Source organism: Piliocolobus tephrosceles, unplaced genomic scaffold (assembly GCF_002776525.5).
Source record: "Piliocolobus tephrosceles isolate RC106 unplaced genomic scaffold, ASM277652v3 unscaffolded_20, whole genome shotgun sequence".
Classification (NCBI taxonomy): Eukaryota; Metazoa; Chordata; class Mammalia; order Primates; family Cercopithecidae; genus Piliocolobus; species Piliocolobus tephrosceles.
Genome location: NW_022302087.1, coordinates 2,599,241 through 2,614,391, shown reverse-complemented (window position 1 = coordinate 2,614,391; position 15,151 = coordinate 2,599,241). Strand labels below are relative to the sequence as shown.

Genomic DNA, 15,151 nt, shown 5'->3' with positions numbered 1-15,151 from the left:
CCCTGTTGATGGCATTTGGGTTATCATTGTTAGCTATCAGGAGCAGTACTACATTTTGTACACATGTATACAGTTCTTTGTGATAAATACCTGTAAGTGAGATTTCTGGGTCACAGTTTATACATATGTCCAGTATTAATAGATACCAGTTTTCATAATTGGTTGTACCATGAGTACTAAATGAGAGGTATGGTATGTTTGCTATTTTCCTTATTTTTCATTTTGATCAACTGGTGGGTGTCAGATGGTATCATACTACCGTTTAAATCTGCATTTCCCTGAAGATTGATAAAGTGGTACAATCACTTCATGTTTATTGACCAATTCAACTTTTTTGCTCAAGTATCTGTTGGGCTCTGTGTTTTTTCTGATATATATATACAACGTAGAAAAATAATATATTTTGGATAAAAGCCCTTTGTTAGATATATGCATTGTAGTTATCTATTCCCGTTCTTTGACTTTTCATTCTTTTATTAGTGGTCTCTTCATGAATAGAAACTTAATTTTAATGTAGCCCAACTTATCGACTTTTCTACTGCATAGTTAGTACTTTTGTTTGCCGTTTAAGAAAATCATTGTCTACCCCAAGGCCATGAAGATACTTTTTTAGGTGTTTCTTCTAAAACCTTCATTATTTTTACTTTTCACATTTAAATCTACAACCTGTCTTATACTGATTTTTGCATTTGGTATGAGGTAGGGGGTCAAGATTCAGTTTTTCCCCATATGTATATTCAATTGACCCAGTGTCATTTATTGAAATGACCATACTTTCAAGACTCTACTGTTGTCAATCAGGAGACCATATGCTGTGAGTCTAGTTCTGCTCCATTCTGTCCCACTGGGCTATCATTATGACAAAATATTGCACTGTCTTTAGACTAATCCCCTAAGCACCTGACATTTTAAAAAATCAGTAAATAGCATCATTTAAAAACTTTTCATGTTCTATTTGTCACGAGAATATAAATAAAACGTATATTTACTGATCTCGTATCCAGCCAATTTGTTAAATAGATTCACTTTTTATAATGATTTTCATAGATTTTAGATTTTCTATACTCTCATGTCATCTGAATAGTGAGTTTTATTTCTTCCTTTCCAATCTCTGTACCTTTTTACTTTATCTTGCCTTATTGGGCTGGTTGGGACCACCAATACTAAGCTGAACATCACTGGTGATAATGAACATTCTTTTCTTATTCCTAATCTTGAGGAAAGCCTTCAATAATTTGCCACTTAAAAAGATGATGCAGTAGATTTTAGGTAATTACTCTATCAGGGAAAGGAAGTTACGGTTTATTCCTAGTGTGCTAATCTTTATCATGAATAGGTATTAAATTTTATCAAATGCTATTCCACCTTTAATGAGATAATATAACTTTTCTGTTTTTTTGTTGATGTGAGAAATTATATTAATTTCTAAATGTTAAACCATCTGTGCATTCCTGGAATAAACCTCATTTGGTAATAAGACATGATCCTTTTTCTGTGTCACTGATTTTGATTTGCTAATGTTTTGTTTAGAATTTTTGCAATATGTTCACGAAAGATATTGAGCTATTATTTTCATTTGTTGTAGTATCCTTGTCAGGTTTTGCCATCAAGGTTATACTGGCCTTATAATCAAAGACACTATACACTATTATATATTTAAAAAGACACTCAACTGTATCTTCCCCACCAAGATGTATTTTGCTTTCACTGCTCCCCACTTCTATCATAACGTGAATTATTTTTTACTTTAAAAAATTACGTTTTAAGTTTTTATTTATTTTTATTTTTTTACTTTTCCATTCTCTTTCAGGTTTTGATACCCATAGAATACTTCTACTCCCCTGTGCTACTTGACCTCCTAAATTCCCTGAGATTGTTTAATACCTTTAGATTCGATTATTAGATTTTTCCCATGCTCCAATAATCCTTATTTAGCACTTATATTACAGATTCCTAGTCACTTTATTAAGATCCATTTAGACACTAACTAGAAATAATTCTCATATTGTATGAGAGTCACTTCATTCAGATCCATTTAGATACTAATTATAGTTCTCATATTGCATATGACAAAGGAATTTAGAAATTCTAGGGTTCAAAATAAAAAGAAAATATTGTTAAGTAACAAATTTTGTACTGTTTCAACCTTTCTACTATCTTTTAGATCATTGTTGTAAATGATTAGTTCAAAGTCATTCTAATGTTTTTCTTCTGTAGAAACCTGTAAGGTAAAGGCTGACCTGGAAAAGTCCTGCTTCACAACAGACACAAAAGTCACTTGTAGGAGGATTACAGATCTACATGTGAAAGTTAAAAAAAAACTAGGAAGCTTTTAGAGGAAAACAATGGAGTCCATCTTTGTGACTTTGGAATAAGCCAAGAGTTCCTAAATGGAAAACAATAAACACTAAATTGATCTATGTTAAAATCAAGGCATGAGTAAAAAGGCAACTCACAGAATGGAAAAAAATATCTGCATGTTATATACCCTTCAAAATACTCCAAAATAACTCTTCCTACTTATAAGTAAAAGACAACGCATTAAACAAATGAGCAAGAGACATAAACAGGCATGTCAAAGAATATACAAATGACAAATGAATATGTAAAATATTTTTACTAATAAAATATTAATTTAAATTATAATGCAATACTACTGTATAGCCATTAGAATTGCTAAAATGAAAAAGGGAAAAATATCAACTGCTGGCAAGAATGCAGACTGACCAAATATTCATACACTGGTCCAACTGACTTTTTTTGAAAACTGTTTCATAGTGCTTACTGAACATATGTATATCCTATGACATAGTGATTCCACGCCTAGATATAAAGCTAAGACAAGCATGTCCATAAGCTCACCAAAAGACATGCAGAAAACGGTAAATGCAGGTTTCTTTGTAACAGCTGATGTTCATAAACAAAAGAACACCAATTGTGCTTCTTTCCTCCTGTGTGCAATGACTGCAAACAGCTGTCTCATTGGTAGTGTACACAGCCTGTTGCTTGTATGGGTTGGCCTAAGAAACCTTAAGAGACAGCCCTTTCCAATGTACATTCATGTCTCTGATCTCCTGCTGTCCCCCATCTAGGCTTCAGAGAGGTATTACGCAAGGTGTCTTTGGAAAGCCCCCAGGGCACAGTGGCCAGGGTTCACAGTGGCCAAGTCATCATGTCCATCCACACAAATCTGCAAAATAAGGAGCATGCAACTAAGGCGCCATGCAGGACCAAGTTCAAGGTCCCTGACTGCCCAAAGATCCACATCTCAAAGTAGGGCTTTACCAAATTTAATGTGGATAAATTTGAAGACATGGAGGCTGAGAAGTGACTCATCCCAGATGGCTGTGAGGTCAAATACATCCCAAAATGTGGCTCCCGGACAAGTGGTGAGCACTACATCCAAAAGGGCGTTCACTGTAATGTACCCTTACTCATGCTCACCAATAAATCATACTCCCTGTCCAAAATAAGAACCAGTCTAACAATCTACAACTATATGAAATGAGTGAATCTCATCATATTATATTGAATCGAAGAAAGTCTAGACAGAAAATGTATTATATGCTTCTATTTACATAAAGTTCCAAAATATATATGTATATATACATACATATACACACATATATGTATATATACATACATATACACATATATGTATGCTGTTAGAAGTCAGTGTAGTGGTTAGAGCAGTTACCCTTGGCAAAGTAAGGAATAGGAAGGGGTAGGTACTGACAAAAAGGGACCACAAATACTGGTAACATTCTACATCCTGATCTAGACACTGGCGACATAATTTTGTCCATATTGTAAAAATATAGAGAGCTTGTGCATTCTTCTGCATTTTACAGTTTTTTAAAAGTTTAAATGAAAAGTCGTGTTTTTACATACCTTTGAAGAGGAATCAGGATCCTTTCCATTAAGAAGACCTAATACTTGATTAAGACATGAAGAAAAGTGCTCATATCTAGGTTTAAAATAAAAATATACATCAAATGATAATTATAAAATTGATACATCAAAAGGGATTTATCTATAAGATAAACATAAAATTTATGTGTAGTTTCTTTCATCTATTTATTTGGGCTTCTAACATAGAACACACTCTTGTAAAGTTTATACTTAAAACTTGTCATATATCTTACAATTATGATATACATAAATTGGCTCTGTCATTTATTAAAACAGTGATTCATGTGGCAATAAATAAATCATTAAAATTTTCAGTGCCTCAATTGCTGTATTTTTTTAAGACTGTGTTCACTTTACGTAAAAATTCAAAGGACAGAAGAATATCCTAATAAATTATACAGCTACTTTTTATAAAGTACCTAAAATTGCCAGGCATTAAATTAGTCTCTGCAAATAAAGAAGGAGCAGCAACTCATGTTATACAACTCCAAGAAGTATTGGGGTACCCCTAACATTATACTCCATGTGACTGATGCATCCTAGATTTGGGAGATGGTGCCCTGACAGGGAGATCACAGTCTGAAGATGAAGGAGAAGGACAGAAAGAGATAATACAAGGTAATATAAAATATAATGATATCATGGAGGAATGTATGGGACACTATGGAACAAAGAATATTGTCTCAATATTAAACCCAGACTTGAGTCTTAAAAACAAAATATAAAGGAGAAAGCATTCTAGTCTTCCAGAGGGAATACTCTAGAGGAAATAGCACATGGATACATGAAAGGGCATTTCTAGTAAGCTGGAAGTTCTATTTATTGTCTGATATGATTAGACAAAAAAACAAAATGTATGAAGAAATAAAGTTGAGAGGTTGTTAGGGAACTTTTGAAGGGCTATACTGAAAATCTGGATATTCACCTTGAATGCAATGGTAGGTCAAAGATTTTAAAAGGGACATCTGGTTGAAGAAAAAGTTTTGAGCATATTTATAAAGGGGAAGGATGAACTGAATAGGAGGCCCTGAAGAGAGAGGAGCAATAGCTTCAGAAAAGACAAAATGAGACAATCCAAGAGTAACAGTACATATTTATGAGTGAAACAGGATGAAACTAAGAATTTGGTATAAACATAGGTAAGTTTGTCAAGTGGCAAGGATTTGGGGGAGCTCCAATCAAATGGGGCTTGATTTAGATATTTTTTTTTTCCTCTGTGAAACAAAGATAAGATCACCTTCTGCATAAAAGGCAGCAAGAGAAAAATAAAAAATTTCAAAGACCAGTCGGGCCAGCAGCTCACGCCTGTAATCCCAGCACTTTGGGAGGCTGAAGTGGGTGGATCGCTTGAGGTCAAGAGTTCAAGACCGCGTGGCCAACATGGTGAAACCCCTTCTCTACTAAAAATACAAAAATTAGCTGGGCATGGTGATGTGTGCCTGTAATCCCAGCTACGTGGGAGGCAAGAGAATCACTTGAACCCAGGAGGCGGAGGTTGCAGTGAGCCAGGATCGCACCACTGCATTCCAGCCTGGGCAATAGAGTGAGACTCTGTCTCTAAATAAATAAATTTGAAGACCCATTGGAGGAAATGAGAAAGCTGACAAGTAAATATAAGAGGTCTGGCCCAGGTAAAGTTGTGTGATTTTCTCAAGCTCTATTTAGTAACCATGCAGTAAGTTTGACTTTGGAAGAGATTCAGGACTGGGTTATTGTTCAATGGCATACCAGACAAACAAGAGGAGTTGCCAGAGGTAATTCTTGGGTTCTATGATGGATAGAGTATAAAATAGATAATAGAACTGAGAGACTTACAGAAGAAATGATTAAGCAACTTCTTATTTATGCTAAACTGGATTATCTTTTAGTCTTCTAGAAGAGGTTTATTCAAAAGAATTTTTCTGTTTACTATGAAGATGCTGAATAAGCACTCTCTGGTGGCTAGAATAGATATACGTGGATATTGGGAAAATCTCACAACAGATGAAGAGAAGGCAGGTCATGGGAAGACATTCTGGAAGAAAAAGCTCACCTATCTAGAGGTTCTTAAGAGAAGAAAAAGTGAAATGCTAAAGTGAATGCTTCTTAGTTTTGCAAAAATCAGCTGAGCCACATGAACAGTGGTCGAGCTTGCCCTAGTGCTTAGCTTTTATTAAAATAAAACTGTTAGATTCTATGTTTCTTAAACATCAGGGACTGTGTCTTCACAGCCTGTTGCTGCTAAGTGCCTGATCATAGGTGGGGCTCAGTAAATGTTTTCTTGTATGTGAAACTCTTTGAAACAATTTCAATTATTTCCTAATTTAGGATGACAAAGCAGCATAGGCCCCAGCAAAATTTAACTTAGAATGCAAAAAGGCCACAAGCTCGTTGGAAAACAATTACTACCTGATCTTAAAACATAAATGATCATATGAAATATACTGAGATAGAGAGGACATATGAACATGTGTTCCTATTTTACCTATGAAAAGAGGCACACACCAAAGGAAACATTATCCATTTTTATACAAAAATTAAAGACACAAATATAATGACATCAATGTTTCAACACTATGTTTCATTTATTTATAATTTATGTAGAAATATTTTTATTGTCCCTATAATAAAAATATTCTTTCAAATAATAATAATGCTGCTTAAGTTTTAAAACTGGTTTTAAAATAAATTAGCCAAGATGTCTATATTTTGGAGAATGGCACAACTCTATTGATCTAAAGCAAAGACTGAAATACACACATAGACAATGACTTTGTTATACTTTCCATTTCAGTATAGGAAAGAAAAAAGAGTGTGAGTAAAGCACATCAAAACATTTTCGTCCAGTAGACTCCAAGTCAGTAGACTCCAAGTTTACTATATTTTAAGAAGACAATTCCGTTTATAACCAACACATCTTGATTTAAAAAAAAAAAGTTCTAAAATTGACTGAAGTGAATCATACCTGGTGAGATAATCAGCAATTTTAGGATTCTTAAGGAGATCCATCAGTAGGTCAACTGAATACTTTCTAGTTAGAGTGCCATCACCGTTTATGAGAATATTAAATATTAGTTGAAAAGTCTGATGAATATTTCGACCATGGAATAGCTTAAGGACAAATTAGAAAAGCATATTACACAAAAAATTGACACCATCCTAAAAGGTAAAAATAAAAAAGTCTCAATGACTTTTAAAATATAAGACTAGAAACTTCAGAATAAATTCGAAAAATCGTATTTACCTTTTCCCCCACCTCTTCATTTAATGTCAAACTGGATAATATTGAAAGTGCAAACACAACCACAGTTAAACTGCTATGGGCCAACAAGGTGATAAGAGTTCGATAAAAAGACTTCACATTACTCTGAGGAAAAAAAAGTTAAAACATAAATTAGAATTATAAATTTTATATTTTGGTTTAAAAAGTATATCCTGCACAGCGTGGGCAAACTTTTTTAAACATCATTATCAACTTTATTAAATGATTCTTGCATTTAAAAGATAAATGTTTTACAGGAGACATTTAGATCAGAGATAAATTTAAATTCAAAAATTGTTATAAAGAGAGTACCCAGAGAAAAAAATAATTTGCTAAATGTGTGCAAATGAGTGGGAGATAAATATTTCCATAGTTCTGACACCTCAGAATAAATAATTCAATGATGGTAAATCAGGGTGTCAGTTCTAATAAAGCGATACATGCAGAGCGGAACAAAAGAGCTACCTTAAATACTGCAGGAAAAGTTGCTTAGCATTTGTGTTAACAAAAGAACTGTAATGAGGAACTCATAATTGTGGTGGAAGCAAAAGAATATTCAGCAAATTTAAGAATTTGTTTTACATTACACACCGTGGAGCGGCAATTAACTTTGCCATATTTGCTGATTATCATTTAGATTTAAGAGATTACAGGTGTGAGCGAGATGGGTCCTTTCTATATGGCTGACAGTCGTATAGACAGACACAATCTTGGTGAAGAACAGTTTCTACACATGGAACTATGAGCAAATGTTTATTCTTTCTTATATTTGTTTCCTAAATATGAACTTTTTTTTTTTTTTTTTGAGACGGAGTCTCGCTCTGTGGCCCAGGCTGGAGTGCAGTGGCCAGATCTCAGCTCACTGCAAGCTCCGCCTCCCGGGTTTACGCCATTCTCCTGCCTCAGCCTCCCAAGTAGCTGGGACTACAGGCCCCCGCCACCTCGCCCGGCTAGTTGTTTGTATTTTTTTAGTAGAGATGGGGTTTCACCGTGTTAGCCAGGATGGTCTCGATCTCCTGACCTCGTGATCCGCCCATCTCGGCCTCCCAAAGTGCTGAGATTATAAGCTTGAGCCACCACGCCCGGCCGAACTTTTTTTTCAATTCAGAAACTGAAAAACACACACTATACATACGTGTGCACACGCGCGCGCGCGCACACACACACACACACACAGTAACTCCACCTACAAAGTAGGACCAGGGTAGAAAAATGTAGCACTTGAACAAGTGAGATATTAAATTTAAAATCAAACAGGTAATGCCCAATAGCACAGCAGGGAAATTGTTCACAAAGCACCTTAAAGAATTACTAACTTGCTTGATTTAATATACCTCTTTTTTTTTAGGATGGAGTCTTACTCCGTCACCAGGTTGGAGTGCAGTGGCGCAATCTCGGCTCACTGCAACCTCCACCTCCCCGGTTCAAGCGATTCTGCTGCCTCAGCTTCCCGAGTAGCTAGGACTACAGGTGTGTGCCACCACGCCTGGCTGATTTTTTTTATTTTGGTAGAGAAGGGGTTCACAATATTGGCCAAGATGGTCTCGATCTCCTGACCTTGTGATCCGCCCACCTCGGCTTCCCAAAGTGCTGGGATTACAGGCGTGAGCCACCGTGACCGGCCGATTTAATATACTTCTAAAAGTGATTCAGTTAAATTCATTTGCGTGTCTTCACTTATCACAAGTACTGTTGGTTCATACTGAGCACTTAACTCATGAATCTTTCTGTTGGAGTTGCCATTGATTTTGTGGAAACACAAGACTGAGAAAAATGGGACTGCCAGTGATGTGCCTCCCTTCTAAGAGCACAAAATAATTTAGTAATTCTTGTACTACTCAGTGTATTTTGGGATGCCATGCTAAGGAAAACTTAAGTATTTGCATTAACCCTTAACACTCAGTCTTCAATACAACATACAGGAAGGCTGAAGTGCTTCAAGTTATTTATATGTCAGTATGACTCTTAATTTTGATGGGTCAGCCAATAAGACACAGAATCCTTGTTCAAATTTGTTTTAAAGAAAAAGATAAATACAATTTTCTTTAAGCAGAGAATCTACCATAAAACAAGAAAATTAAAAAGAAATAAACTTCTTACCAATGTCTTTATGTGTGTTTGAACAGAAAGATTGTGCCGACAAAGATTTGCCAATAATCCTAGACAAGGCATTTTTAACTCATCTTCAGAAGATTGACTGTTGTTTTACATCAGTGTTTTGTTTAAAGAAAAAAACAGTAAAAGAAAAAAAGCATTAACATCATTCTAAGTCAAAATGACATAGTTAAGTTTATACTTTTCAATTCCTTTTTACATGCCAAAAAAAAAATCTAATTAACATAAGAAGCCAGGGAAACTCTAAATAGTATTGATCATTTATCTCTTGTTTTAAAACCAAATTACCCTATTCAATTCCATCATGAAAACCTGGAAATAACTGTCAGTGTGGACCACGTGCTGTTTCATCAGTATATTTTCCCACAAGAATAACTACACAATTTTCAGTTTCAGCAATTTTTTTCTGGCCAAATCAATTCAGTCCATAAATTTTTCTTACGAAAATTAAAGCTGCTTTACAATTTTTTTTCCTTTTTACATTTTTTCACCAATGAATGAGGTCACATACTTTTACAACTTTTGATCCTTAAAATCATCTGGGCAGAACAAATAAGAATCGGAGTCTCACTCAGTTTACATAGTTAGAAAATGTTATCTAAGAAAATTGATCTACCACATGGTTATAGTTTAAAAATAAATAGACTATTTGATTTTATGTTTGATCGCATACTCACATGTGATCTATCAGGAAGGTAATTAATTCATCTATATTGGCACCAGAATAGAAAATTTTGACATTATATGTTAACTTCTGTAGAAGTTGAATGCACTGAGAATAAGAAAATAGTTATAAACATAAACATATAAAAACATCGTCTGCTTAAAATAATGGACTATCAGACACATTCTGAGCATGTCCTTTTCCATTTCCTAAAACACTTTTGTTGAAAAACACATATAAAGTAATGTAAGAACTTTAGGGCTCTTCCCTCAATTCACACATTTCTATGTATTCTGTCTCAGAACATGGTTATCAACCTTGTTCACTTAGTCATCTTAAACTTGAATGCAGGTTGAAACACATGTAGTCCATCAATTAGAAGATACCCTTCTTCACATTTTATCATCTCCAAAACTGCATGTCAATTTAATTTGTGATGTTTTTCTTTCTTACAACTGATGACATTTTAGTGAATGAAATATGAAGAGCTTTGAATCTATATTAAATAAACTATATCTATAGTTTTAATTTTTGTAGAACGTTTCCTCCACAGACTGAGACTAGATGCCAACTCACATTACAATTTTAATATAAATAGCTTATGTCTCAAAACACAGACATCTGTGTTTATAAGTCAAAGCAGTTATAATGTAGATTTGTTTTTCTTCAATAATGGTGCTAGAAATGGATAAGCTCCTCTTCTCTAGAAATATTTAAATTGTAGTATGTGTGCAACCAGCTTTTAATCAGATGAACTGCGCCTAATTACATAGTATTTATTACATAGCACATATACACTGTAAGTCAGCAGTTTATGACAGAAACTATCAATTTTGATCTGACAATAAGGAAAGGGGAATATACTGTGTGGGTGTGTATACCTGCAAAAACACCGAATCAGTGTGGCTGCTCCGACAAACCACTCCCGCCAGCACGCTATTCAGATTATATGTATTCTGAAGACAATCTCTGGTTTCATTGTCTACAGCTGTAAGTCAAAATAAAATAGCACAAAATATATCATTTTCTTATAAGGTTTTCACAGATAATTCATATAGAATTTATTTCATATGAATTTATCATTAAAAAAGGTATGATATGGCTATTTTCTTTTCTATAACCCTCCAATTCATAAATTCAAATGATTTCTCTATGTAAAATAAATTAGTATCAAAGAAAAAACTTTACACATTTGTAGCAAGCCTTTTCTTTGATACTAATTTATTTTGGCATCAAATTAAAATCTCTTACCTTGAATATTAAAAGATTGTCACTTTATGGTATATAACCAAATAGAATACTATTTGGTTATATAAAAGAATGTATGTCATTTGCAGCAACATGAGTGGAACTGAAGGCCATTATGTTAAGTGAAATAAGCCAGACACAGAAAGAAAAATATTGCATGTATTCATTCATGTGTAGGAGCTAAAAGAGTTGATCTCATGGAAATGGAAAATGACAGTTACCAGAGGCTGGGAAGAATATGGGTGAGTGTGTGGTGATGGGAAGGGTGAGGAGCGGGAGCCGTTAGTGGGGGAGATGAAGACAGATTGGTTAATGGATAGAAGCACACAATCAGATGGAATAAGTTCTAATGTTTGATAGTAGAGTAAGGTGACTACAGTTAACAATGTATTGTATATTTCAAAATAGTTACAAGTGAGGACTTGAAATGTTCTAAATACATAGAAATGATAAATCCTTGTTTGTGATGGATATCCTAAATACCCTGAATTGATCATCACATACTCTATGCAGGTAACAAAATATCGTACGTACCCCATAAGTTTGTATAAATATTATGTATCTGTGAAAAAATTTAAAAAGATTATCATTTCAATTTTTCTGTAAACCCCAAATGCTTCTAAAGTATAAATGTTGGAAGTGACTAGCATATTCATTCAAACTGTTGGTGGATGTTAGAAGTGGAAGAATCTTTTTGGAAAGCAATTTAGTAATGGTTATCAAATTTTAGAATTATCTAGAAACTCTAAAGGAATTTAACAGAAACACATTAATATTTGAGCAAAATTACACAGAATGTTCACTGCACTATTGATTCCAATACCAAAACTTAAAGAACTTTGAGTGTCCACTATTAGGGGAATAGTTGAATAAATTACAGTACCCTGTAATTATGGCACTAGGCAGCTATTAAAGATACCGATATGGAAAGAAACATCTGGTGCTCCGCAACACCATTTGTGCTGAAAACAACCAATTAAAGATTCAAAATTATTGTTTTGTTACAGCATAGAAAAATATCTGCAAAGAAACATATCAAGCCATGAAATGAGATTATATCCCCAAAGCTGAAAAGATGAGGGCTGGTGGTTATGGGTACAGGCTAATCCCATTTTACTCTATGTCTGGGCTGTCTAATTTGGCAGCCACTAGCCTTCATGTGGCTATTTAAATTGAGATTAATTAAAATTAAAGATTCAGTTCCTTAGTCCATTACCCACACTTAAAATGTTTAATAGCTCCATGTGGCTAGTGGCTGCTATACTGGATAACAGTTTTAAAACCATTCTGTCACTGAAGAAAATTCTATTGGACAATGCTGCTCTGTGTTAATACTTCTGGATCACTAGAATTTTTTAAACTATGCATATATTATTATTATAATCACACAAAGAAATATCCCTACTGCCCTGGCCCAAACTGGGGTAAAGTGACCACTAAATGAACATTCAAAAACCAGGCCGGGTGCGGTGGCTCACGCCTATAATCCCAGCACTTTGGGAGGCCAAGGTGGAACACAAGGTCAGGAGATCAAGACCATCCTGGCAAACACAGTGAAACCCCGTCTCTACCAAAAATACAAAAAATTAGCCAGGTGTGGTGGCAGGCGCCTGTAGTCCCAGCTACTCGGGAGGCTAAGGCAGGAGAATGGTGTGAACCTGGGAGGCGGAGCTTGCAGTGAGCAGAGATCGTGCCACTGCACTCCAGCCTGGGCAACAGAGCCAGACTCTGTCTTAAAAAAAAAAACCCAATATCAGTACTTTTATCTTTAGTTCTAAATTCAGTGTAATCTATTACAGAAGATGATTCTTTAATCAGTAGCTATGACTTTCTAGTGGTGTATTTAATACTGACATTATGTGTGGGGTTTTGTTTTTTAATTTGAAAGTAGTCCAGTATTTCCCAAAGTGCATTCTTCTCTGTAGAACACTGAACCTTTCACATGCTTCAGATTCCTTGGTCCAATATTTTTAGAAATGCTGTATAAAATATTTCCCTCTTTCAAAAGATTCACAATAAGCATTAGATTGAGAAGTCTTTGAAGGTGAATCATTCTTGAAGAGATTCTATAACTAAGCCTGCACTTTAAAATATTGTTCATACATCTTCCAAAAACTAAAAAAGAGAAATTAAATGCATTACCTAGTTGAGACAGCAAACCAATAATACTTAAGATCAGTGAAGCACTTATGTTGGGGTCTTCAAGTAGCTCTACAAGGCAACTCAAGCATTCACTTGTTAATATCTGATTTGATGTAAACAGTCGTGTGAGTTTCTGTCCAGAAATTACCTATAAAATAGTAATCAAAATGTGTTGGTTAAGAGATGGCAATTTTTATCTCTTCTCCATTTCAAATAAACTCAGTTCCTTCAAAGTGCCACTGCTACCTTCCCAATTTAAAAATTTCACACATGTTGTGAAAAATTCACCCCTGCCTAGATTACCTATCAATTCCCTAATCCCTCCCTCACTAGCTAAAGTAATCATTTGGATCTCAGTTTAAAATAATTTCCACCAGGAAGCTTTTCTTAGCTTCTTATACTATCTCAGTTAGGTCTGCCTATTATACTACCCTACAGTACATTATATTTCTATTTCCTAAGTTAGCAAACTTTTGAGTTCCTGGCAATATTTCTCCTTCACACTACATTGAACAGGCAATGAAGGCATAGCCTACAAATCTGCACTCTACTACCAATATATTTACTTTGCAAATAAATTCTAGTACATTCTACTCACTTTGAGGGAGAAAAATGAAAAATGAAGCCCAAAGGGTAGCTATGTGATTATTCCTTCTGCTCCTTTCCAAAGACAATAGGTGAGCTCAGAAGTTAAGGGAGTACAAAGAAGGAAGTGAAAAGTGAATCTTTTTTGAAGTAGCAGGCAAAGCATTGAAAAATTTTATTTCTGATTATTCCATTTTTTTTTACTTTCTTGTAATCTGTAAGCCACATACATGCATGCACAGACACACACAAACACACACACACACACACAAACACAGAGTGAGAGAGAAGAGAGGAGGTAAAGCTGGAACTGAAGGCCAAAAGCAGTTGTCACAAAGCATGCATTTTCAACACACTTTAGAGATGTATTTATTATAAAGCATATCTTTTCTACAAAGATGGAAAAACCATTAGTTACCTTAGAATAAGACTAAATCTGTCCTGAATACTTATTTTAATAAGATCAAGCCTAAGCAGGCTGCTTTAGCATCCCTCTAAACTTTCCTTTCTGTATCCTCCCTTTATTCTCTCACCCACATCAATTTTTCTTCTAAAGCTTTGCTGATAAAAGTTTCACATCATCTGTTCCCAGGGAGTGTTTTAACATTACTAAAGTAAAAGTCTATAAGAGAAAAAATAAGTCCAAATATGAAAGTATAGACACCAGTAACAGATATTCTGGGGTAGGAAATACTCTGGGCACTACCCTGTTGCTTATTTATAAATCTAGCTCTCCAGAGTCAGACATTTTCTGTTTTAAAAATGATTCTCTACAGGATTGGTCCTGTATCTCAATGACATAAATTGTCTGACATGTAATAATTAGATGTACTAGGTAAAAAAGTTTTTCCCTTTACTCATATACACTGAATGTCTTAATACAAAGATAATTTATTTTAATAATAACTAATACTTACATAGCGCTTATCCTGGCCTAGGCATCGATCTAGGCACTTAACATATGTGAAGTCTTTTCATCTTCACAATAACTCTATAAAGTAGGTACCACTATTTTGTTTTGCAGATGAGTAAACTGAGGCACACACTGATAGTAAAGAAGCACAACTGGAATTCATACCCAGGCAGCTTGGTTCCTGAATTCATGCTTTTAATCACTACACAAAATTAGTGCTATGAAATACCATCATTAAAAATCAGATTAGCTCAGCTTTGCCAGTCATCAAACATTCAAAGCCTACAGTCTGCATGGGGCTATAAAAAAGGGTGGGAGAAGTAGAGAAGAA

The 15,151-nt window shown here is 34.7% G+C and overlaps 1 protein-coding gene and 1 pseudogene across 1 annotated transcript in view; one reads left to right on the top strand and one right to left on the bottom strand.

The window, feature by feature from the left end:
• CIP2A (cellular inhibitor of PP2A) overlaps window positions 1–15,151 on the bottom strand; it is a 39,177-nt gene that overhangs the window by 21,229 nt on the left and 2,797 nt on the right. The window contains exons 2-8 of the mRNA XM_026456833.2: window positions 13,323–13,470; window positions 10,814–10,920; window positions 9,946–10,040; window positions 9,254–9,350; window positions 7,136–7,258; window positions 6,857–7,002; window positions 3,892–3,967 (exon numbers count right to left, since the gene is read on the bottom strand). Of these exons, the coding sequence (XP_026312618.1) occupies window positions 3,892–3,967; window positions 6,857–7,002; window positions 7,136–7,258; window positions 9,254–9,350; window positions 9,946–10,040; window positions 10,814–10,920; window positions 13,323–13,470 (792 nt within the window). The remainder of the gene's footprint in view (window positions 1–3,891; window positions 3,968–6,856; window positions 7,003–7,135; window positions 7,259–9,253; window positions 9,351–9,945; window positions 10,041–10,813; window positions 10,921–13,322; window positions 13,471–15,151) is intronic.
• LOC113225277 lies at window positions 2,917–3,043 on the top strand (annotated as a pseudogene).